We start from the raw sequence: 20,640 nt of genomic DNA on the forward strand, positions 1-20,640 counted from the left end.
CAAAACACATATGATCTACCTATCTATTATATTTTTTCGTGGAAATGTTTTTATTCGAGTTTTTCAAAGCGGTATCATCTTGTTAACAATGATAACAAATGAAAATGACTTTGGCACAGTAATAATCTGAACCTGTTTACATTAATATGTTTGCTATATCAATAATCCAAAAAAATTTATTAATGAAAGTAAGTCATTGTACCGACCGCGACGGGAACGTGAAATCTTGATTGCGAAAATAAATATAGTTAAAAGAAATGTCCTCTAGCATATTGTTTAAATGAAATATATCTTTAAAATCGAACGTGGACATACCAAGAAATAAAATCATTAGAGCCAGAGATTAGAGGAACAAATTAAAAAATTGGTTGTCTGTAAAGTCGGTTTACGCCGTTACGCCGTTAGTACACCGACGCATTCGCGTGCGGCAGCGAAACAACGAAAAATCTGTCAGTAGTATGGCAGGTTTTCGCATATGATATGTCTCACTCTAGCACATAGATAGATGAAATAGTTGCGTCCTTGTCAGTATTGTTTCGCAAGGAACTGCGAAATGGCCATTACACAGACGCATTGCGAAAAAGTTGCGAAAACATTGCTGTTTACTAAGGTTCCGCAGATATTTCGCTACGCAGTAGTTTCGCAGAGATTCGCTGACGCACGCGAATGCGTCGGTGTACTAACGGCGTTAGTACACCGACGCATTCGCGTGCGGCAGCGAAACAACGAAAAATCTGTCAGTAGTACGGCAGGTTTTCGCATATGATATGTCTCACTCTAGTACATAGATAGATGAAATAGTTGCGTCCTTGTCAGTATTGTTTCGCAAGGAACTGCGAAATGGCCATTACACAGACGCATTGCGAAAAAGTTGCGAAAACATTGCTGTTTACTAAGGTTCCGCAGATATTTCGCTACGCAGTAGTTTCGCAGAGATTCGCTGCCGCACGCGAATGCGTCGGTGTACTAACGGCGTTACTGACGATAGTTGAACGTGACAACGTCCGATTGTGCTTCTTTGTCGCTCGTTCCGCGCTCTCGCTTGCACTTCAAGCCTTACACGGAACGCCTCAGAGCGAGGTAACGCCGCATGAGTCATGTTTTTTCGTGCGTGCAACCGGCTCTATCGAATTATAAGACGTCAAAAAATTACAATAAGTAAAGATACTTAATACTATACAAACTAACGTAAATTAATTCCCATTAAACGTTCATTAAGGCTTTAATTAAAATATTCATTAACCTTTTTACCCCGGGTAACTTTCGCATATCAATTAAGGCCTTTGCTTATACTTAAAAATATACTTCAAATATAATATATTCGTGTAAAGTTCGTAATTAAAACAATGAATATGAAAGAGGCTTGACTTTTGACCCGACATTGTCACGTTTAATTTAGGCTATATGAGTTTATCTTAACAGAATCTTAATTAAAAAATTTAAATTAATTTATCTTAAAAAGAGCAACTATGGAGTTTCTTGCCGATTCTTCTCCGTAGATACTGCTTTCCGAATCGGTGGTAAATGTTAAAAATATGTACTTAATGACGTTTCAAAAGTGCTTCTAGAAGAAGTCTAATTGAATAAATAAATGTTTGAGTTGAGTTTAGAAATTGTCAGGAACACTCTAGAATTTGAGAAAACAAATTTGATATAGCAGGTAAATTACAATAACAAACACAAAAAAATTAATACAGGTATTGAATCTTATTTAATTGAAATTACTTTTACCTTAATTCTTGACTTAACTCCTCGATCAGTTTTCAGATCATACTTAGCAGCTAATAGCATAATACTGGCCCATTCTTGAAAAGTAGCTTACACTTTGACTGTGTATTAACCTTGTTTCCCGGAATGTCGGACTGCTATTAGTTATTTTTCATGTTTTAATGGGCCCTCTTCACAATCGAGAGCTTTGGCCGCACATAATATTATGATCGTCAATGTTTGCCGCAGATACGATCTATAATGACGGCCGATCATAGACATTTAGGTCCTCAACACTATCATGATTGCCTCTATTCGCCCAACGCTGCCCATTATGAAGAGCACCTTTGATATATTTTTTCTCAATTTTTGGCAGGTAAATGTCAGCAATCAGAACATGGCAGGATTCACCTGCGGAGGTCTGATCAGAGGCCACTAGCACGGGCTAGGAGAAGGACCCTCAGGATGACAGTTACGATAGTTACTGCCTTCGCCTGCTGTTGGATGCCCTATGCCACTATGACGCTGTGGTAAGTAAGGCCATTTAATGCAAAATAAAAAAATCCAAAAGTGCACGCCTCATAATTTTTTTTTAATAAATATTTATTAATTATTATTTTTGTTTATTTAATAACAATTAAACCACATCGAATCAGACCCTGAAAAATGAAAGGGTTCTATTCCTGAGCATACTCAAGCGTAAGAGAAAAAAAAAGACTCGATTAGTAAAGTATTTCGGTCGCTATCGTGTTAACAAGAAAAAGGATCCGCACATACAGACACACGGACGTCCAAGACAGAACTTTTTTAAACTGTTTTTTAACTAGTTTAAATAACAAAAATGACATCAAAAATATCATGAACGTTAAAAATAGTGTTTTTTCTTAATATGTGTGTCTATGTATTATCTTACAAGTGCAATGTATGATACATAAAGACATTTTAAGTTTGAAAAATCAGATGTTTTGCGCGAAGTGACAGTAGTACCCACCTCAACGCTTCGCTTATGGTTAGGGAGCCAGGTGCAAATTTGGTTAACTATTTCCTCTCAAGAGATAATTCGTCAGACGCATGAGAGTATAGTATTATAAAGCCTCGTGAACGTCAGCTGGCGCTCGGTTGGGGGGTGAGCGGTTGTAGCCTCCCACGCACATAGGAAAAAAAATACATTCATTCATTCATTTCCTCTCAGCTAAAAATTTGTCAAATTGTAGCTAACCCAATATCTCAACGAAAAAAAATAGTCAACTGGTTACAACATGGTATATTATACGTCAGCTGGTGTCTCGAACATGAAAGTTAAATTTAAAGAAAAAATTATTTTCCGTTATTTCCTCTCAAACAAAAATTTACCTGATGATAGCTTATATGTAACTGTGGATAAATATATATGTCAGCTGGCTGTATCTTGGTGGAAAAACCGTCAGCTGATACGGGAGGCTACAACCGCTCTTCCCCCCAAGCGAGCTCCAGCTGACGTTCACGAGGCTTCATAATACTATACTTTGATGCATTTTACTAATTACCGCTTGAGAGGAACTTGGTCATAAAATCTGCTGCTGGCTCCCGGACCATTATGAGGCGTGCAATAAACTGTATTTCTTACGATACTTAGCGATATATTGCTACATTTATTGAATAAAATGAAAATAAATTCGAATCTCATATAAAAATTAAGAAGTCTCACAAACGTTTTTTTATTTAAAATAGAAAAGAACTTGTTCGTATTTAGATTTTCTTCAGTATCAATATTGATACAAAATAAACAGAAACAGAAACAGACTATTGACTTCAAGAAACTAGGTATTAGTTTATAGATGATAGTAACCTTGCATTCTCGCTAGGTTCTATATATAGATTAGAAATCGATTTGGTTTGATTAACAAATTACTTGAAGTGATAGTTTCTTGTGGGTTTCTTAATTAATTTAAACTTTCAAGCTTGAATTAATTACTTTTCCATGTATACCTATCTTATTTATCATCGTAGTTTCTGTGGAATGAAAGGGAAATTCGATGGAAGGAAAATGTTTAAAATTTTACCTTAGCAGTTTATTTAATAAAACAATATTTAATAAACTTTGAAATATGATCAAATTATAAGATTTTTTAATATTACACAAAGGTAGTACATTAAAAAATGATATTATTTTTAAAGTCCTTTGTTGAATTCCATTTCGAGGAAAAAAAATATCAATTTTCTATTGTATGAAAAATATGTAAAATCCATACTAATAATATTATAAATGCGAAAGTAACTCTGTCTGTCTGTTACTCAATCACGCCTTAACTACTGAACCAATTTGCATGAAATTTGGTATAGAGATACTTTGATACCCGAGAAAGGACATAGGATAGGTTTTATCCGCGAAATCCTACGGGAACGGGTTTTTCTTTGAAAACGCGGACGAAGCCGTGGGCGAAAGCTAGTAGCCTATAAACTGCAAGAGGATTTCACTTAATATTTAAAATAATAACGACAAAATATATCAAAGATTGCTTTGCCTTTAATATCCCCATATAATATTTCCAAACCTGAACGCTAATATTATAACCACAATTGTAATATTAATTACAATCTAGGATAAATTTGTTAGTGATGACGTAAAGATGATGACGTAAATTAAACGTAAATCAATTACCTAATTAATATGAAATGAGGACTGAATGATATCGAACATCAAATTTTGAGGTATACATATAATGTCGAAGATTTTTTCTTTGTAAACACCATAAACACTTAGAAGTATTTTCCCACTAGGTAATCGATAATACGTCTTATTGTGATAAAAACGTTCTCATACAACCGCATAATCTCCGAAACGAGACAGTTGAAAAGTTGCTACTTATATTATTTTAGTTTTTCCTTACCTAGACCACCGTACTGTAACGTACTAGTGTTACAGTAAATAAATAAATATTGTTAACGATCTCCTTTATTTACTACGGTTCCTATACCTACTGAAAATTTATTACATTAATATATGGGACGAGTAAGCGTAGCCTTAATTAAATTTTATAGCATTGCATTCGAGGTTAATTTATGCTACGTAAACCAACGGAAATTCGCCTAGCACATATTTGTGATGTTTGTGTGTTTCATCTTTTAATAGAAGATAAACTCACCTAATATGTGTGGAAGAGAAAGAATTACAATGAATAATCATGAAGATAATATAAAAAGAACATGATTTTTCTAACAGTTTAGAATTTAAACTTCTTACATATATAAAAAGTTTATGTACGTTATTAAATCATCACAAGGAAGGAAGAATACAATATACATTAAATTATTTTTTCAAAGGTTCACTAACTCATCCTTTAAGTATCATTGAACCCAAGAGCCCATTATTTAAGGCAAAGAAAACCCTTTACTACTTTTTAACAGATTTCTTTGAGGTTTCTTTTCATATCCTGCTTATCTAACTTATAGAGTTGTTTGACTTTCTCTTATAACGATTTAGAAAGGGTAAATAATTTCTTTTATTTTAAGATCAAGGGAAATAATTGTTTACTTGAACATTTGGTTATTATAAATATCGTGATTTTTACGATTTATCATATTATGTTTTTTGTTTTAATGTACCCTAGCCCTTTATACTAGTTCAAGTGGTTTTTATCTGGTCCTTTTGTGAATCCCACGTAGTTCTCAGTATGCAAAGTTAGGCTTTCATTTGATAAGGTTTCAGTTGAGGCAGATTTCTGTCTTGTCACATTAGTGGAGGACAGACGGCGCAGCTGTAGCTTATTGTAGCTTGTAGATGTAGTTAATATTCTAATTTATAACTAAGTCACGTCCCAGACTACGTCCTTTAATACATAGTTGAAAACATATACACATAGTTGAATATTTAACATTGTCGCTTTGCGAACGTTATACAGTGAGAGTAACATTTTTAACATTTTCCGCCGTTAAACTACCCCGGAGAAACTGAAAGTTTTGTTTATACTTCTGTTTCTAAATATTGTATGAATTATTGGTTGACTATAGTGGCTACTCTGAAAAACTTTATAGATTTTATAGTAATTAATCTTTCTCCTAAGGTACATGTTCGACCGGGAGTCCGCGATGCTGGTGTCTGCGCGGGTCCAGGACCTGTTCTTCATCATGGCGGTCTCCAACTCCTGTATGGATCCTCTGGTGTATGGATCATATACTTTGGACATGAACATTATTAACAGAACGTTTAGGAAAATCTTTTGCATCCATAGCGAAAACTTGAATGGACACAGTAAGTATTGTAATTTGATTGGTTTTAATTTTGGTTGTAGTTTTTAATATGTATTTAAATTTTGTTTGATGTTTAATGTTTATTGAAATATTAAACTGAATTGATAAGAATTGTGTACGCACATTCATAGTATTTTTCATTAACCGATTTTGTTAATTACTTTCTCTGCGATATAGACTAGCTGTGCCCTACTGTTTCACCCGTGGACATATCCACATCAAAGATTTTTCTTTCTCACCAAGGTTTTTGCTGCGGATAATATAATGCGATATTAAACTTGAGAGTAGTTGAAGACAACTATTTTCAATCCAAATGCCTTAAAAGATAAAAGTTTTGATGTGGCCTTAAAAAAGATAGACGGAAAGCTTTTTTTGCGCATTTGTAATATAATTTTAGTTAGTATGACGTAGGTACCACGATGATATGGAAATACATTCAAAAAGTGAAAAATCATTTTATGACGTATACGAAGAGCAAAAGATATCTCAAATACAATTACGCCCACAACCTGTAAAAAGCATGACACGAAATACGAATACAAGTAATGAATTTCGAATGACCAACAAAATATTTATCTGCTTACGGACATAACATATGACCTTTAATTTTGAACACTATTGTGTGCGTTTATCAGTCAAATTTCTTTACATCTAGAGCAATTAAAACTTTTTTCCTTTTTCAATATTTTTTTACTGCGCCGACTGCGCAAGAAGGACCTTTATGTTTAATAATTATGACACGCTTTGTGTAAACGGCTTATAGATTTATGAGGTGATATGGGGTGATAAGATGGGTGGGATAAAAAGATATCTACATCAAAAATAAGCCGACGTTTTGGCGGCAATTTAAAACTATATATTACTAGAGGTCCGCCCCGGCTTCGCCCGTGGTACATATTATTTCGCAATAAAAGGTAGCCTATGTCCTTTCTCGGGTATCAAAATATCTCCATACCAAATTTCATGCAAATTGGTTCAGTAGTTTAGGCGTGATTGAGTAACAGACAGATAGACAGAGTTACTTTCGCATTTATAATATTAGTATGGATGTATTATCTTTATTCTTATCAAGTGGGATTTTACACCCTTTTTCAATTAGAATTACCATTTTTTAAATGTATATTGTTTGCTGGTAGCAGCTAAAACTACTTCGCGGTAAGAAAACATATCTTTATTGGAAAATGCAAGATGAATACAAACTTTCTTATGCAAACAGTATTATAGTTCAATCGCCTACGCTGCTTATACAAGCCTTACACGGTTTCATAAAATTTTATAACGTATGTAGTATGTTTGCTTGCTTGTTTTGAATTTTGATTTAAATTTTGAAATTTATAAATATCAAATATAATGAATGTTTGAGATAAAATATGCATATGATAATTTTGAAAACAATATCACGCTGGCAAGATCAAACATTTTTAATAATGTACCTAGCACCTATTTTTTTTAATTCTTCTTGAAATGAAGGACACAAGGATGGTTGAACAAATCGAGATATACCAAAATAATAATAGTACCGAGTTGTTTATTTGTATAATTGCCTCGATAACTTCTTTGATTGTGATTGTTAAGTAATATTGTATCTGCTACAATAAGTTAATTTAAGAGTATTAAATTAAAGTCCCGTGTCCTCTAGTGGGGTAAGGGGCAGATGCATTATGCATACATCTTTTTCACTGCTCCATTTCCTTTAGGGACAAGTAGGTGATTCTACTTCTGTGTCCTTCCAGTCCGAGACATTTTTTTTTCTTCGTCTCCACCGGAAATTGAACCCAGGACCCCTCGGTTCTACGCTCACGCGTACCGCGGTTTCACCCGCATTGCTCCACTATAGCCTTTCTCGATAAATGGGCTATCTGCTGTGGCTATCTGACACTGAAATAATTTTTCAAATCCGTCCAGTATTTTATGTTCATTCTCCATTTCTATTTAAGCAATAAGTAGGTGAAGATTATACATGACATACAATAACTGAACTTTGTCTATAATATGTAAATCTCTCCGTGACTGTGAATTGAATACTAATTATTACAAAATGGTTTAAGGTCATAGAATTAAGCTCTTAAGTAGATTTAGGACCGTGTTTATTTTCATGCATATTGGAATATATTGGATTTATTTGAAAAGTTCAAGGTATATTCTACTAGCTATTTGCCCGCGGCTTCTGTTGTTAAAGGAAAATGAGGCGAAAAAAATTTTTCGATCGTAAAGCACTCTCTGATGCTTCGCATCATGAGTCGTGCTATAAACATAATCAACTGATTTCGTGATTTTAAGCACCCTATGTCCTTTCTTAGGTGTGATACTATCTTTGTACCAAAATTTCATCCAAATCCGTTTAGTGGTTCAGGCGTGAAAAAGAGACAGACAGATAGAGTAATTTATAATAATTATTATACTATAAATATTTGTGTTTAATCTAGCGTTGGTATGTTAGTTTTGGCCACGTCATCCCTGTTGTTATATTAAAAACAACATTATAAGTATATTTTTTTTAATTATAAAGAGGAAAAACGGGACGCTATTATCAAAGTAAAAATAAAGTGGATCAAAAAATAAAACCAAACGAAATATTTACTTAACGTATTTTTCTTTAGAAAACGTCACGTGTATCTGCTAAAACCAACAAATGTCCATAATAAATTTATCCTACAATAACGTTATTTGCTATAGAAATAATATACTTAATTTCTTTGTCCGTACAGGAATAATGGCGGAACCAGGCAAATATATTGGCAAACAACAAGCTGTCGTTCAAACCAATAATGTAAGTATGACTAACTATGTCGTCGTCGTCAGCCATTGGACGTCCACTGTTGGACATAGGCCTCCCCCAAACACTTCCAGAACGGCCGATCACCAGCGGCCTGCATCCAGCGGCTCCCCGCCACCTTGATCAGGTCGTCTGTCCATCTTGTTTGAGGCCGTCCTACGCTGCGTCGTCCTGTACGTGGTCTCCATTCTAGAACCTTTCTGCCCCAACGGCAGTAAGTAACTATGTAAGTATGACTAACTGTTCCCCCCGGTTTTCCCCGTATTGCTCGGCTCCTATTCGGTCTTAGCGTGATTATATATATCCAATTATAGCCTTCCTAGATAAATGGTCTTTCTAACACCAAAAGAATTTTTCAAATTGGACCAGTTGCAGTAGTTTCTGAGGTTAGCGCGTTCAAACAAACAAACTCTTCAGCTTTATAGTATATACCTATAAAGGGTAAAAGTCATACTGTAAGTTTCAAATTAAGTCTTTACAAAACTAAAGCACACAAATCTCACCTTTGATTTGTTAGGTATACGCTATGCACATTTACTTGACTCTATCAGTGGAGTAATATGTGATGTACAAAATTACCTTTAATATTAATATCATATTTCTAAAATAGAGTAAATAATAATTAATTTTCATTCATCTTTCTTTCTATACGTTAATATTTTCTAATAAATATTCTCATCATCATTTAATATGCCATACAACCTTCAATCGAAAAGTTTCACCAATTTCATGTTACACGCAAGTTTCAAATAAACGTCTATTCGCTTGAATAAATAGATTTTTGAGGTCTAATGAAATTGTTGTCTAAAGGTTTACACGATTCCTTTGCGAAATGTGAATTTTTTTGTCTAAGTGGAGGAATCAATTTGTACAAAAACCCCAAGTGAAAATTACCTTCTTCAGTTTTTTGATGTAGTGTTAATGTCCTCTAGAGATTTTAGGGTGTATGTTATATAAGGAATATAAAGATGAGCCACATTATAGAACCTTTTTGACTAAATTGGATCTGAAATTGCGTGATTGCCGAATTTCTGACTTATAAAAAGAAATGTAACCTGCTATCAAAGATGACCTTTTTATCTTTCATGCTAAGCTTTCTGTGAAAATTGTTAGGGAAAATGTAATAAAATAACATTCATCATTATATTATAATGATGCTACAATTTAACCTCGCCGATGTAATTTCGACAATTTTAGAAAATTGTAACAATACTAGACTAAGTCTATGTAGAAAATTCTGAAATATACATACATAAATACTCTAAAAATAAAAATACATCTTTAGACTTTACCACAAAATAATTATTGAGTGTAGGGACACACATTATGCATGAAATGTATTGAAAGATTGCAAAAAATAACTTATATTATGACGTGAAAGGGAGATTAGCAACAGCCTTACATAAAACAGCTTTTCGTAGTATTTTATATATAATGGCGACGTGAAACTCCCTAATATAAATAAAGACAATCCATCAAATTTTTATTGAGTATCGGATAACGCGTAACAGCCTAAAATTAATAAATTGTGCAAAAAGGTTTTGGATAAATTGAGAAACAATTTTCGGGTTTCTCACTAAGTTATTTTAAAATAAAGCTTTGCTAGTTTACATTTTTTTTATAATGTAATTAAATTATCCCCATACTTATTACATACAAATAAATGTTAAAAAACCAAAATTAAAGGACCATTAAATATTTTTATCTTTACATTTAGGTCAATTTCAATGTCTGTTCTATGTAAAATATTGTAAAGCTATTGAAAACTTTAAACAATGTATTTAATTAATAAAATCGGCTTACGAGTTTTACATGTCGAAGTGTGATTTTTTTAATAATTAAGTAAAAAAATATGTCACAGAGAAAATAAAATTTCACTCTTTTGAAATGTAGTTTTTATTGCTTGTAAGCAAAACTACCTTTTAAAACATAATATATTTAAATAAACGTATGACACATATTATGATAATTATATAATATTATATACATTTTGATACTATTTTTGAATAAAACTGTGCACCGAGAATAATTTGAATTGAAATAGGAAAAGTTAATTTAACTAAAATATAAGGGTAGTTCACCAGACTTCCTACTTCGCAGCCGCAACGTCTAAAAGGGCTGATAGACGTAGGAACTTTAAAACCGCGGTTTTAAAGTTCGCGTACTTACTCGGCTCGACGTCGGTGACACACGCAAGAGCTTGGTCAGTAGCTTCTCGCGCGTCACCGATATCGAATGTCTCTATGTCATCAACAGAGGGAATTTTATGTTATTCAGGAATTAAATATAGACATTTTTAATTTAATAACCAGCACCTACTTTTAAGTAAATAGCATTCTAACAAAATAAATGTTCAAAAATTGAAGGATATATTTTCGTTTTTACTATTATATTTAGAGGGTACTTTACAAAAAAAGAGCGTGTGCGCCGAGCCTACGCGTCAGGAGTGAAACTTCCTTGGCGGGATTCAAAAATACCTTCGCCAATATTCAATTATATTATATTCATTCATATTAATTATAATAAATTATTTTCATAAAACTAAAAGAAGAAGACGAAATTAATTGAACTTTTGCACTTAGTAACACCTATTATAGCTAGACAGGCTAGGCTCGCGGCTCGCGGCGGTGACAGACGTGCGAGCGAAGGCGGGCTACGAGTAAAATTTCAAACATGTTGGATCGTCAACGAACTTACTCGACGGTTTTTAAGTACGCGTACTTGGGGTGACACACGAGCGAAAAAGGTCGTCGAGCCACAAGTTCGCGTACTTACTCGTACGTCTGTCACCCCTATAAAATGCAAACAAAGCCAGTTAGAGAGAACTTTCGCCATTTAAACTGGGAAAGGAAATTTCCAGCCCAAAATGGACGAATGCAAATAATGGTCGTTGGTAAAATTAAATTAAACTAGTACCTAGCTAAATCTATAATACTAACTTCTAATTTAATATAATAAATAATAGTAAATCTATACTAATATCACAGAATACATAATAATAGCTAAATGCTAATATTATAGAGCTGAATAGTTTGTTTGTTTTTTGAACGCGCTAATCTCAGGAACTACTGGTCCGATTTGAAAAAAAAATTCGTTGTTTGACAGCCGAGGAAGGCTATAATATATCATCACGCTAAGACCAACAGGAGCGGAGCCACGCGGGTGAAACCGCGGGGTACAGCTATAAGTAATATTATAAATCTTCGTATTAAATTATTAACATCTCTTTGTACACATTACAATATTAGGCTGTATAGTAATATAATAATTCGGTATATCTTTACAAAGACTCTTTTTATCTCATAATATTTCATTCTATTATGAATACACTGTAACAAAATAAATTCCTAGAATTTCCTCCCATAATATTATTATTTACTAATTTAATTAGTGATGGTAAATTCACGGACAAAATAATAACATCCTATATTATTTTCCTACGCGAATACACGTGTAAGAAAAGAAAAAAAAATATCTTTATCAACAAGAAACTAAACTAAACTAAAAATATTTACTAGCAATATATGATAGTGCTAAATAAAACTATTGTTTTATTTTTATTTTCGCGAACTGCGGCTTATTTACATAAAAACTTTAATCGTTTCTAAAAGTACTAACATCAAGCTTTTAATTGAGCTATATTTCATCTTGACACAATAAGTTTGATTGCGGTACCAAGTGCCATAGTCACTTGGGCAATCTCCTTTATCATGCGACATGTTGTTTCATGCATGGCTTACTTTGGATGTGGTAATATTGACTTGAAGAAAGTAAAGTTCTAAGCTTAATGCATTAATATTTATCTACACGCTGTTCGTTAGTGTCGAGTCGTGAAACTCAAATATCTCATCAAATGTCTCATCCGAGTTCATGTTCTGTTTTATTTCCGAGGTTTGTATCGTTTTAAAACTTTTTTGTGTATGCCCGTATTGGTATAAGTCTTGCATTAAAATATGGTTTTTATAATAGGCCTAGAGTTGAGTGAAAATCGGTGACCATAAAAAATACAGTAACCCTCCCGTTTTTTTAAGTATATAAAATTAAAAAAAAATCTAACTATCATAATTATCTACGAATTTAAAAACATATACTTACAAAGTTTAAAATCTGTCACATGTCGACCTTGTTAGCAAATCTCGAAGGAGTTTATCCAACTGTAGAATATTTCAGTACAGAAAACTTCACAAGCGTCGTATAATAGTCGTCGATTTCGTAATGGACTATAACGCTTGTAACACGTGTAAATGTGGAAGGATATAATATATTGATTTATAATATGTTTGAAAAATTTTCTTAAGTCATCCATAGACGATATTGCAGCATGACATATGTTACGTAGTGTCATGCATGAAATGATCGTTTGGTTTAGATCGATGATGGAAATGAATGTCATGCGAACTACGTGCTGGCAGCTGATTGATGAAGCGTTCTATTTTATAAAATGCAAGAGTCTGACATGATTGTTTAGTTTAGTTGCTGTCTTAAAAGCTTAGTGTTTCATGCACTATAATCAGATTGGACGCGAACTTAATAAAAATACATCCTAATTAATATTATAAATTTGAAATGATGTTTATTAATTACTCTTTCACGCAAATACTACTGAGCCGATTGGCATGACATTTGGTATGTAGGTAGTTAAATACCCAAAATAAAACACGGACTACTATTTATCCCGGAAATCAAGCAGGAACGGGAACTATGCGGGTTTTTCTAAATGCGGGTGAAGCGGGACTCGGGAGGCAATCTATAATTTCATATTTTTAGATGTTCATGCAGCTTGACAATTCACATAAAAACATGTCATGTTTGCATTACCGTGTAGGGAGTAATTTATACTAGGATAAGTCAAGCTGGAATAGTAGGTAAATCTCTACTAAATCTTCTTAATTACCTCATTAGACCCAGGTTCCTTGACCTTCTTCTGTGAATAATTGTAATAGTTGCCTTGTTGTAGATGCCATGTTTGAGATGGTTAGATTAATCAATGACATTGAAGACTGTGCGAATGAGTATTGGGTATGAGAAACAACTATAGTTCGCGGGAGGTGTTATGAGTTGAGAAAGTTAAAACATATTTTTATCACAAAATTCAAATCAATTTACAAACTATTTTTTCTTAACAACCTTGCGGTTGAATGTATTCTAATGATTCAAAAAGGCTTTTAATGGAAGTTTTCAAGTTAATGAATTATGTTTGAGTGTTTAAATTTGAAAAAGTTTCAAGTAAAATCTGATGGCATAGTACATAAAATACAATTTTCACATTCTTTTGAGTATTCAGTGTAATATTGACTACATTTACGAATTTGATATTGTTATAATGAATTCAATGGTTAACGAAGAACCTTTTCTTGACTTTTCATTAACACAGATTGCTATTTCCGTTTGAAAGTAAATTAGTAACACTTGTCGCTGTAAATAATTATTGTCATTTTCTATAAATAGCTTGTATTCGAATAATACCGCAATATCTCTCTATCTAGTTAATCAAATGCTGATCAAAATAGGAATTCATCGATATAGCATCCGGTAAATCCGAACAGCAAGCTATGCTGATTATTATCTACCAGAATTTGCATATAACTTTCGGTTGTCGACTGTGGTCCCATTATTATAGCCTAGATGTGCCTTTAAGCTTTACCCGTCGTTGTAATGTTATTAAAAAATATATGAATAATATTCTTCTAATTGCATTTATTTGCTCTCCTTTCCTAAGGATTAGGGTGTTTTTTTTTTCCTAAGGATTTTGGTTTTAAGCTTTTAAAAAGATTTGTTTATAAACTAAAGTAAAGTAAAAATTTTAAAGATAAAAGAAACATTTTTGTCTTCGACACATTTTCTCATTACCTTATAGTACCCAGATTTAATAAAATACTGTACACATACGTAATTGATTAGCGGGTTACAATTTAAGGTTATGTGGGTGCCACTTAAAGTCGTGACATAATTAACATTTTGGCTCATTATATGGCTTCTATAATATGTTGAACAAAATTATTTAAGGTTAAAATATATGCTAGTGTTTGTGCTGACATGAATTAGGTTTAATTTAATAATAGTAGGTATGTACATTGCACAGCGTGTTGGGTAAGATAAATCCTACTTAAATCACAAACATTCACTATTAATCAACGTAATTCAAAACCATTTTGTTCGATAATTTATTCAATTACCTATATATTACTTACATTATGAGAGACGTTAACAAATCCGTACAATTTCCTTGTTATTTAGATTTCTATGCGTACAATCAATCAAATTCACTGGCTGATTGATTCCTCTTTTGTTTCCATCACAACAACGTTTGGTTGCTCTAGATTTCTACGTATTATAATATTAACAAAGATATTATGGAACAAGGTTTTTATGATATTAATGTAGAGCAAAGATAAATGAAAATATTTGCGTATTAAAAGTAATATTTTTAATCTTTGATAAATGTGTTCTCAAATAATATTTACCAAACAATACCGGCCCTGAGAACCTCCTCATTTTTTTGAAGTCAGTTAAATATGTATAACCATTACTCCACATACTAATTACCACTTTTCTTTCAGAACATAAAGTCCCGGTACGTTGGGTACCAAGAGACCTCCCTAGTGGTACCGAGCGGGAGTACGGAGCCCCTCCCGTGTTGGAGTGAACGACAGTTTGAGGAGTACAAGACGAAAGCGTACGAAATATTCACTTTACAGACTAATCGGATTGCTAAGTAATTACTTTGTTGGAGAATAGTGTAATAGAATAGTAATACATAGACGTGTATATTATTATATTAGTTTTTTCAAATGCTCTTAGACATTTGTTTGTATTTTACTTAGGGCCGATTTTTCAATGCTTGGATAAAACTTATTCATCGAATAATGTATAAAACTACCATTTTAAAAACGTATTCTTATTGCCCGTATTTGACAGTTTACGTGACATTTCAATATTACCGTGTAATACTTTATTGGACGGATAAGTTTTATCCAAGCATTGAAAAATCGGCCCTTAGAGTTATATACCAGTTTTAAGTGCTGTGGTCTTGAATTGACTGTTGTTTCGACGGATTGAAGTCGTTTGTACATATGACCTAAGTTAAATCATAATATATGTTCTTCCCATCGAGATAACCCCCTACAAATCAAATGTTTATCAAAAAATGTGTTAGCTGTTAATAATGATGTGCCAAAAAAGCTATACTTTTTCTGATGTGTTTGTACAAAGTCTTCTTGATGATATTGTACTCTATTTTTTGTTCTTAATAGATTAAAAAAAACACTGAATAAATATAAATAATTGTGGAAATAATGTAAATATAGATAGATACATTTAGTTCCAAATGATATTACGAAAGAAGAGTTTGGTTAGGAGAGAATTAAATTCTTCAGTAAGATGTTAGTTAATATTGATGTTACTTAATTGTGATAATGTTGTAATTTTGTAAAGTTTATTATACTAAGGTTAATTATAAGTGTAAATTATTATCAGTTGAAAATGCAACTAAATTGCTACTTGGGAAAATAATATTATTTTGATTGCAATTGCTCATGAAACTCATATCGTCTAAGCCATAGTAATCATTTGGATACAATAATATTATATCAATATCTATAATTTAAATGAAACACTTAACTTGTTGCTAAGCGCAAATTTTGAGAACGGCTGAACTGAACATCTTTTTTATAATATTCCTCGAAGTACGAGGATGGTTTTAATGGGGAGAAAACGTAAACATGTACCGCCGTACGTAAGCCGGGATGGACCGCTAGTCTTAATATATATAAATCTCGTGTCACAATGTTTGTCCCCAATGGACTCCTAAACCACTTAACCGATTATAATAAAATTCGCACACCATGTGCAGTTCGATCCAACTTGAGAGATAGGATAGTTTAAACATGTAGGTACCACGGGCGAAGCCGGGGCGGACCGCTAGTATTATATAAATATTATTTTGTTGTGAATGAAACTCAGTCAAGATGATGTTTAATGTAGATGTTGTTAAAAGATTCAATGTGTTGTTGATATTTAAAAAATCGTTATTATTTCAGTTTGATCAAAAAATGCATTATACTAATATAATTTATTACTCAATTATATGGGAAACAAGTGAAAAACACAATCAGATCTTTCTACAGAATAGCAGACGTAATTTATATAGCTGAAATTTCATAACTTTTTACAACAAATAATATGTTTCTAATAATAATTTATTTTATACTTAACATTATAAATAATAATATATAAGATTCAATGAATTGTTCTATCAATAATTAATAAATCGATGTATAAATTGTTGTGATGTATGTATACGATTGAAAATTGAAATGTACCTAAGTAAGTTAGTATTTAAAATGAGTTTATAAATGTTTTGGATGTAAAATAAATTTTTTACTCACACATTTTATTTTATTTAAAAGCCCCAACATTGTAATTAGGATAATTACACGGTACACCATGAAAGTTTCATCGTTCACATTTACACAATATAATGTATCTTGCTTATGTATTTTTCATTTTTACCAAATGGAATTTTCATTTGTTCTGCTAGAATCAATCTACGTTTTACTCTTTTTAAGTTTTAATATTCTTCAACGATCCATCTAAAACTCAAAAATATATTCAAATAGGTATGTAATTTTTAACAGGTAGTGTTCGTTAGTAGTTCTATTTTTTCTATATAACCATCAAAATTCAATCAAATTCGTTGAGCGCATAAAATCATAGTACATATCAATCTGTCCAATAGCTTTTATTTTAATATATTGCAATTGTAATAAATTAGATGTGCACTGAAATCTGTTTTACTAGGAATACATCACACAATATATTAATGGTCTAACTTAATTTTATTAATGATCCATTTCTAATTATAACATGAATTTAATTATAATCATGAATACAATATTTGACATATTATATGACCGAAACTCTAAAATTTTGCCAGTTGACAATATATACCATTTATACCTTTATACGTAGTAGGTAATAAATGATAACAGGATATCTCTGTTTCTTAAGATAGACGTAACGTATCCTAATGCATCCTTTGTATTTCTACTGTAATCCGCAAACACATAGCTTTTGCCCTCAAAGGCGTTGATGCGGCTAATTGCTATCCTTACAACGTTTCGTCGAGACCTTGGCCTAAAAAGGAATGAATGGTAATCGGATCCCACATTGCGCCTCAATTTTGTCCACAAAATCATCTAAGTATAATTGTTACATTACTACTTGCTTGCATTTTAATTATGTATCATCTGATGTCAAATGTAACTATTGATAAACAAATATTTTTTTTCAATGGTTAAACTTTACTAAAAATTGTTTTACTAAAAGGGAATCGGTCCCTTAGTAAAAAAATGTTTTTGACCGATCTTTATAGTCAAAAGTGATTTTGACCGACAATGAATTCTAACTGTAACATAAACAGCCCACAAATGTATGATACAATTTCGTATCATGCTTTTAAAACCGCTTTTTCGTGAAAAGAAGCTTCTATTACGTCGTTCTTCTGTTACGGTATTATGGTTACGAAAATGGATCTCATGGCACGTGTTGAATACTGTTGGGAGCTTTAAATATTGACGACTGTTCGAAAAGGGAAAATTGTTTAGCTGCCAATACACGTTAATATACATAGAATAATATTATTTTGTCATTTATATGTAAAAGAGTATTTCATATGTAGGTAAATATCGGATGGTATTAATGTTATTCAATTTATTCCAAATGCTGGAATCAAATGGCTTTTGCCTAAATGAAATATGTAATTGTAGGTCAGGCATTTTCAAAACAATGCCATTTTCCTTGCAATTGTCACAAAATCGGAAAAACTATTAAATTTTTCAAATGTTGTTAGTTCACTCCAAAATCCATACTTACTAATATTATAAAATAATGTGAAAGTAACTCTGTCTGTCTGTCTGTTACTCAATCACGCCTAAACTACTGAACCAATTTGTATGAAATTTGGTATGGAGTTATTTTGATACCCGAGAAAGGACATAGGCTACTTTTTATTGCGAAATATGTACCACGGGCGAAGCCGGGGCGGACCGCTAGTCAAAAATAAGTCCGCAATACACAGTATTACAATATACTGTGCGCAATATTTCCTTTATAAGACTTCGTTATTTTATGAAAAAGATTAATTAATTACGAACTTTACACGAGTAAAAATCAAGTAAGCTTTAACAGGCTATAATGTATAATTAAATTATATTTTACTCCACAGACGTAGCCAATTTAATTATTTTATGTTTTCTTCCAAAAAATATATTTAATTTTCTTTACTAATATTGGGTACTTGCTTTACTAAAACATTAATTAAACAAAAATCAGAGAAAGGAATATCAATAAAACACATCATTCTCTTATTAATATTTTATTACTTACACATAAACCATACAAACATTCTCGCATACATTTACACTTATACAGTAAATAGTCTAATTATTTTAATTGACTAGATTCTTAAACAAAACTATTTTACTATGCTATTTGTATGCCTTTGTTTTACATTATCAATATCAATAATATACGTAGGTAACTTTCAAAATTTCATTTTCGTCTGAAAAATAAGAAATTATTAAGACTCCTTCTTAACTTGCTAACAATTTCATTTATGTTATGGAAAACTTATATTCATAACAATCCTTTATTATATTTTATTGAAATTTAATGAAATAACGCGTCGAGATAATTACAGTTTTTAGTACCAAAACTGATTCTTATTACTGAACCCAAACCAAATCTGATTTTTATTACAGCAAATGTATTCTTACTTGTTTCTGACTATTTGTCTTTATTAATACATTAACAATAACTATTTAACTTTTGCAATTAAGTATTGTTTCGTAAGAAATTAATAGATAAAAGCAGAACAATACTGGAGTGATATATTGTCTTATATTTATAAAGATACATAATATAATATAAAGTCATGTCAATTGTATTTCTATTGACAACACATTAAATACATAGGACATAGTAGTATTTGACACAACAATTATCGTTTGGCATATTTAAAGAAAAATAATACACCCACTAACTAATGAGTGATGAAAAACATGTTTCAATTTTCTCAATGTAAATTGAGGGTTATCATTTAATGAACATACCCAATGATTTCAGTTCCTCTATAGGATAATATTGCAATATTGTCAATATAATATAACAATGATCTCGAGAATTTGTACAATCTTTACCGTGCCGTCTTTATACACTCAGGAAATTTCAATTTTAGAGTACATACAAGTTATTAGTTATACATATACATATTATATTAAACGTACTTTGTGTTTTGAAGCGAAGTTTCCTGCCGAAAAATAAATATTTTTGACATCGCTACTGAGCACAATATTAATTTTACTTTCGACACAAACATGTTTGTTACAATTTTATTATCTCAAGTAAGATTGTAAGTATATTCATTACTGTGATTTAAATAACAGGCGTTAAACGAAACAAATTTAATAAATAATAAATTTACCATCAAGTTGAAGATAAAGTTACTTTGCGATACAATTTAATCATTTTGAAGTGCTTCATCACTTAACTTTAATAATTAGACGCCAAAATATTTTTCAGTATTTTGGCGTCTAATTATAAATATTTTTTCAGTATTTCAAAAAGGATTAACTTTCTCTTTTAAATCTTATTTAACGAAAAAGATTATTTGATGCTTTATCAACAAAGCTTGTTTCATTTTGATTTCTATAATTACTAAAAATGTATAAACGTTTCTAGAAAATAATTAACTATAGCTAAAAATACCTACCTACTCACAAATAAAATGATATTTGAGCGTCATACACAAATATCATCTTATTTGCACAATTTTAAGATTATTAGTCGGTTTTTAATGTTAAAACATAATATTTTAATAAATTAATAAAAGTCCTACAAAATAGGCGGTAAATTCGTTACACGTCATA

At 31.6% G+C, this 20,640-nt stretch overlaps 1 protein-coding gene across 1 annotated transcript in view; it reads left to right on the top strand.

Annotated features, from left to right (window-relative positions):
* The window catches only part of LOC149900109 (adipokinetic hormone/corazonin-related peptide receptor variant I-like), a 63,171-nt gene extending 47,739 nt beyond the window's left edge, over nucleotides 1–15,432 (top strand). Inside the window, exons 5-8 of the mRNA XM_090113392.1 lie at nucleotides 2,084–2,237; nucleotides 5,751–5,938; nucleotides 8,646–8,707; nucleotides 15,274–15,432. Coding sequence (XP_089969518.1) covers nucleotides 2,084–2,237; nucleotides 5,751–5,938; nucleotides 8,646–8,707; nucleotides 15,274–15,432 — 563 coding nt within the window. The remainder of the gene's footprint in view (nucleotides 1–2,083; nucleotides 2,238–5,750; nucleotides 5,939–8,645; nucleotides 8,708–15,273) is intronic.
* The last annotated feature ends 5,208 nt before the right edge of the window (nucleotides 15,433–20,640 follow it).

The sequence above is a fragment of the Colias eurytheme genome, chromosome 19, assembly GCF_061535395.1.
Source record: "Colias eurytheme isolate Ceu_HAF_F1 chromosome 19, ilColEury1 Martin Lab GWU primary, whole genome shotgun sequence".
Classification (NCBI taxonomy): domain Eukaryota; kingdom Metazoa; phylum Arthropoda; class Insecta; order Lepidoptera; family Pieridae; genus Colias; species Colias eurytheme.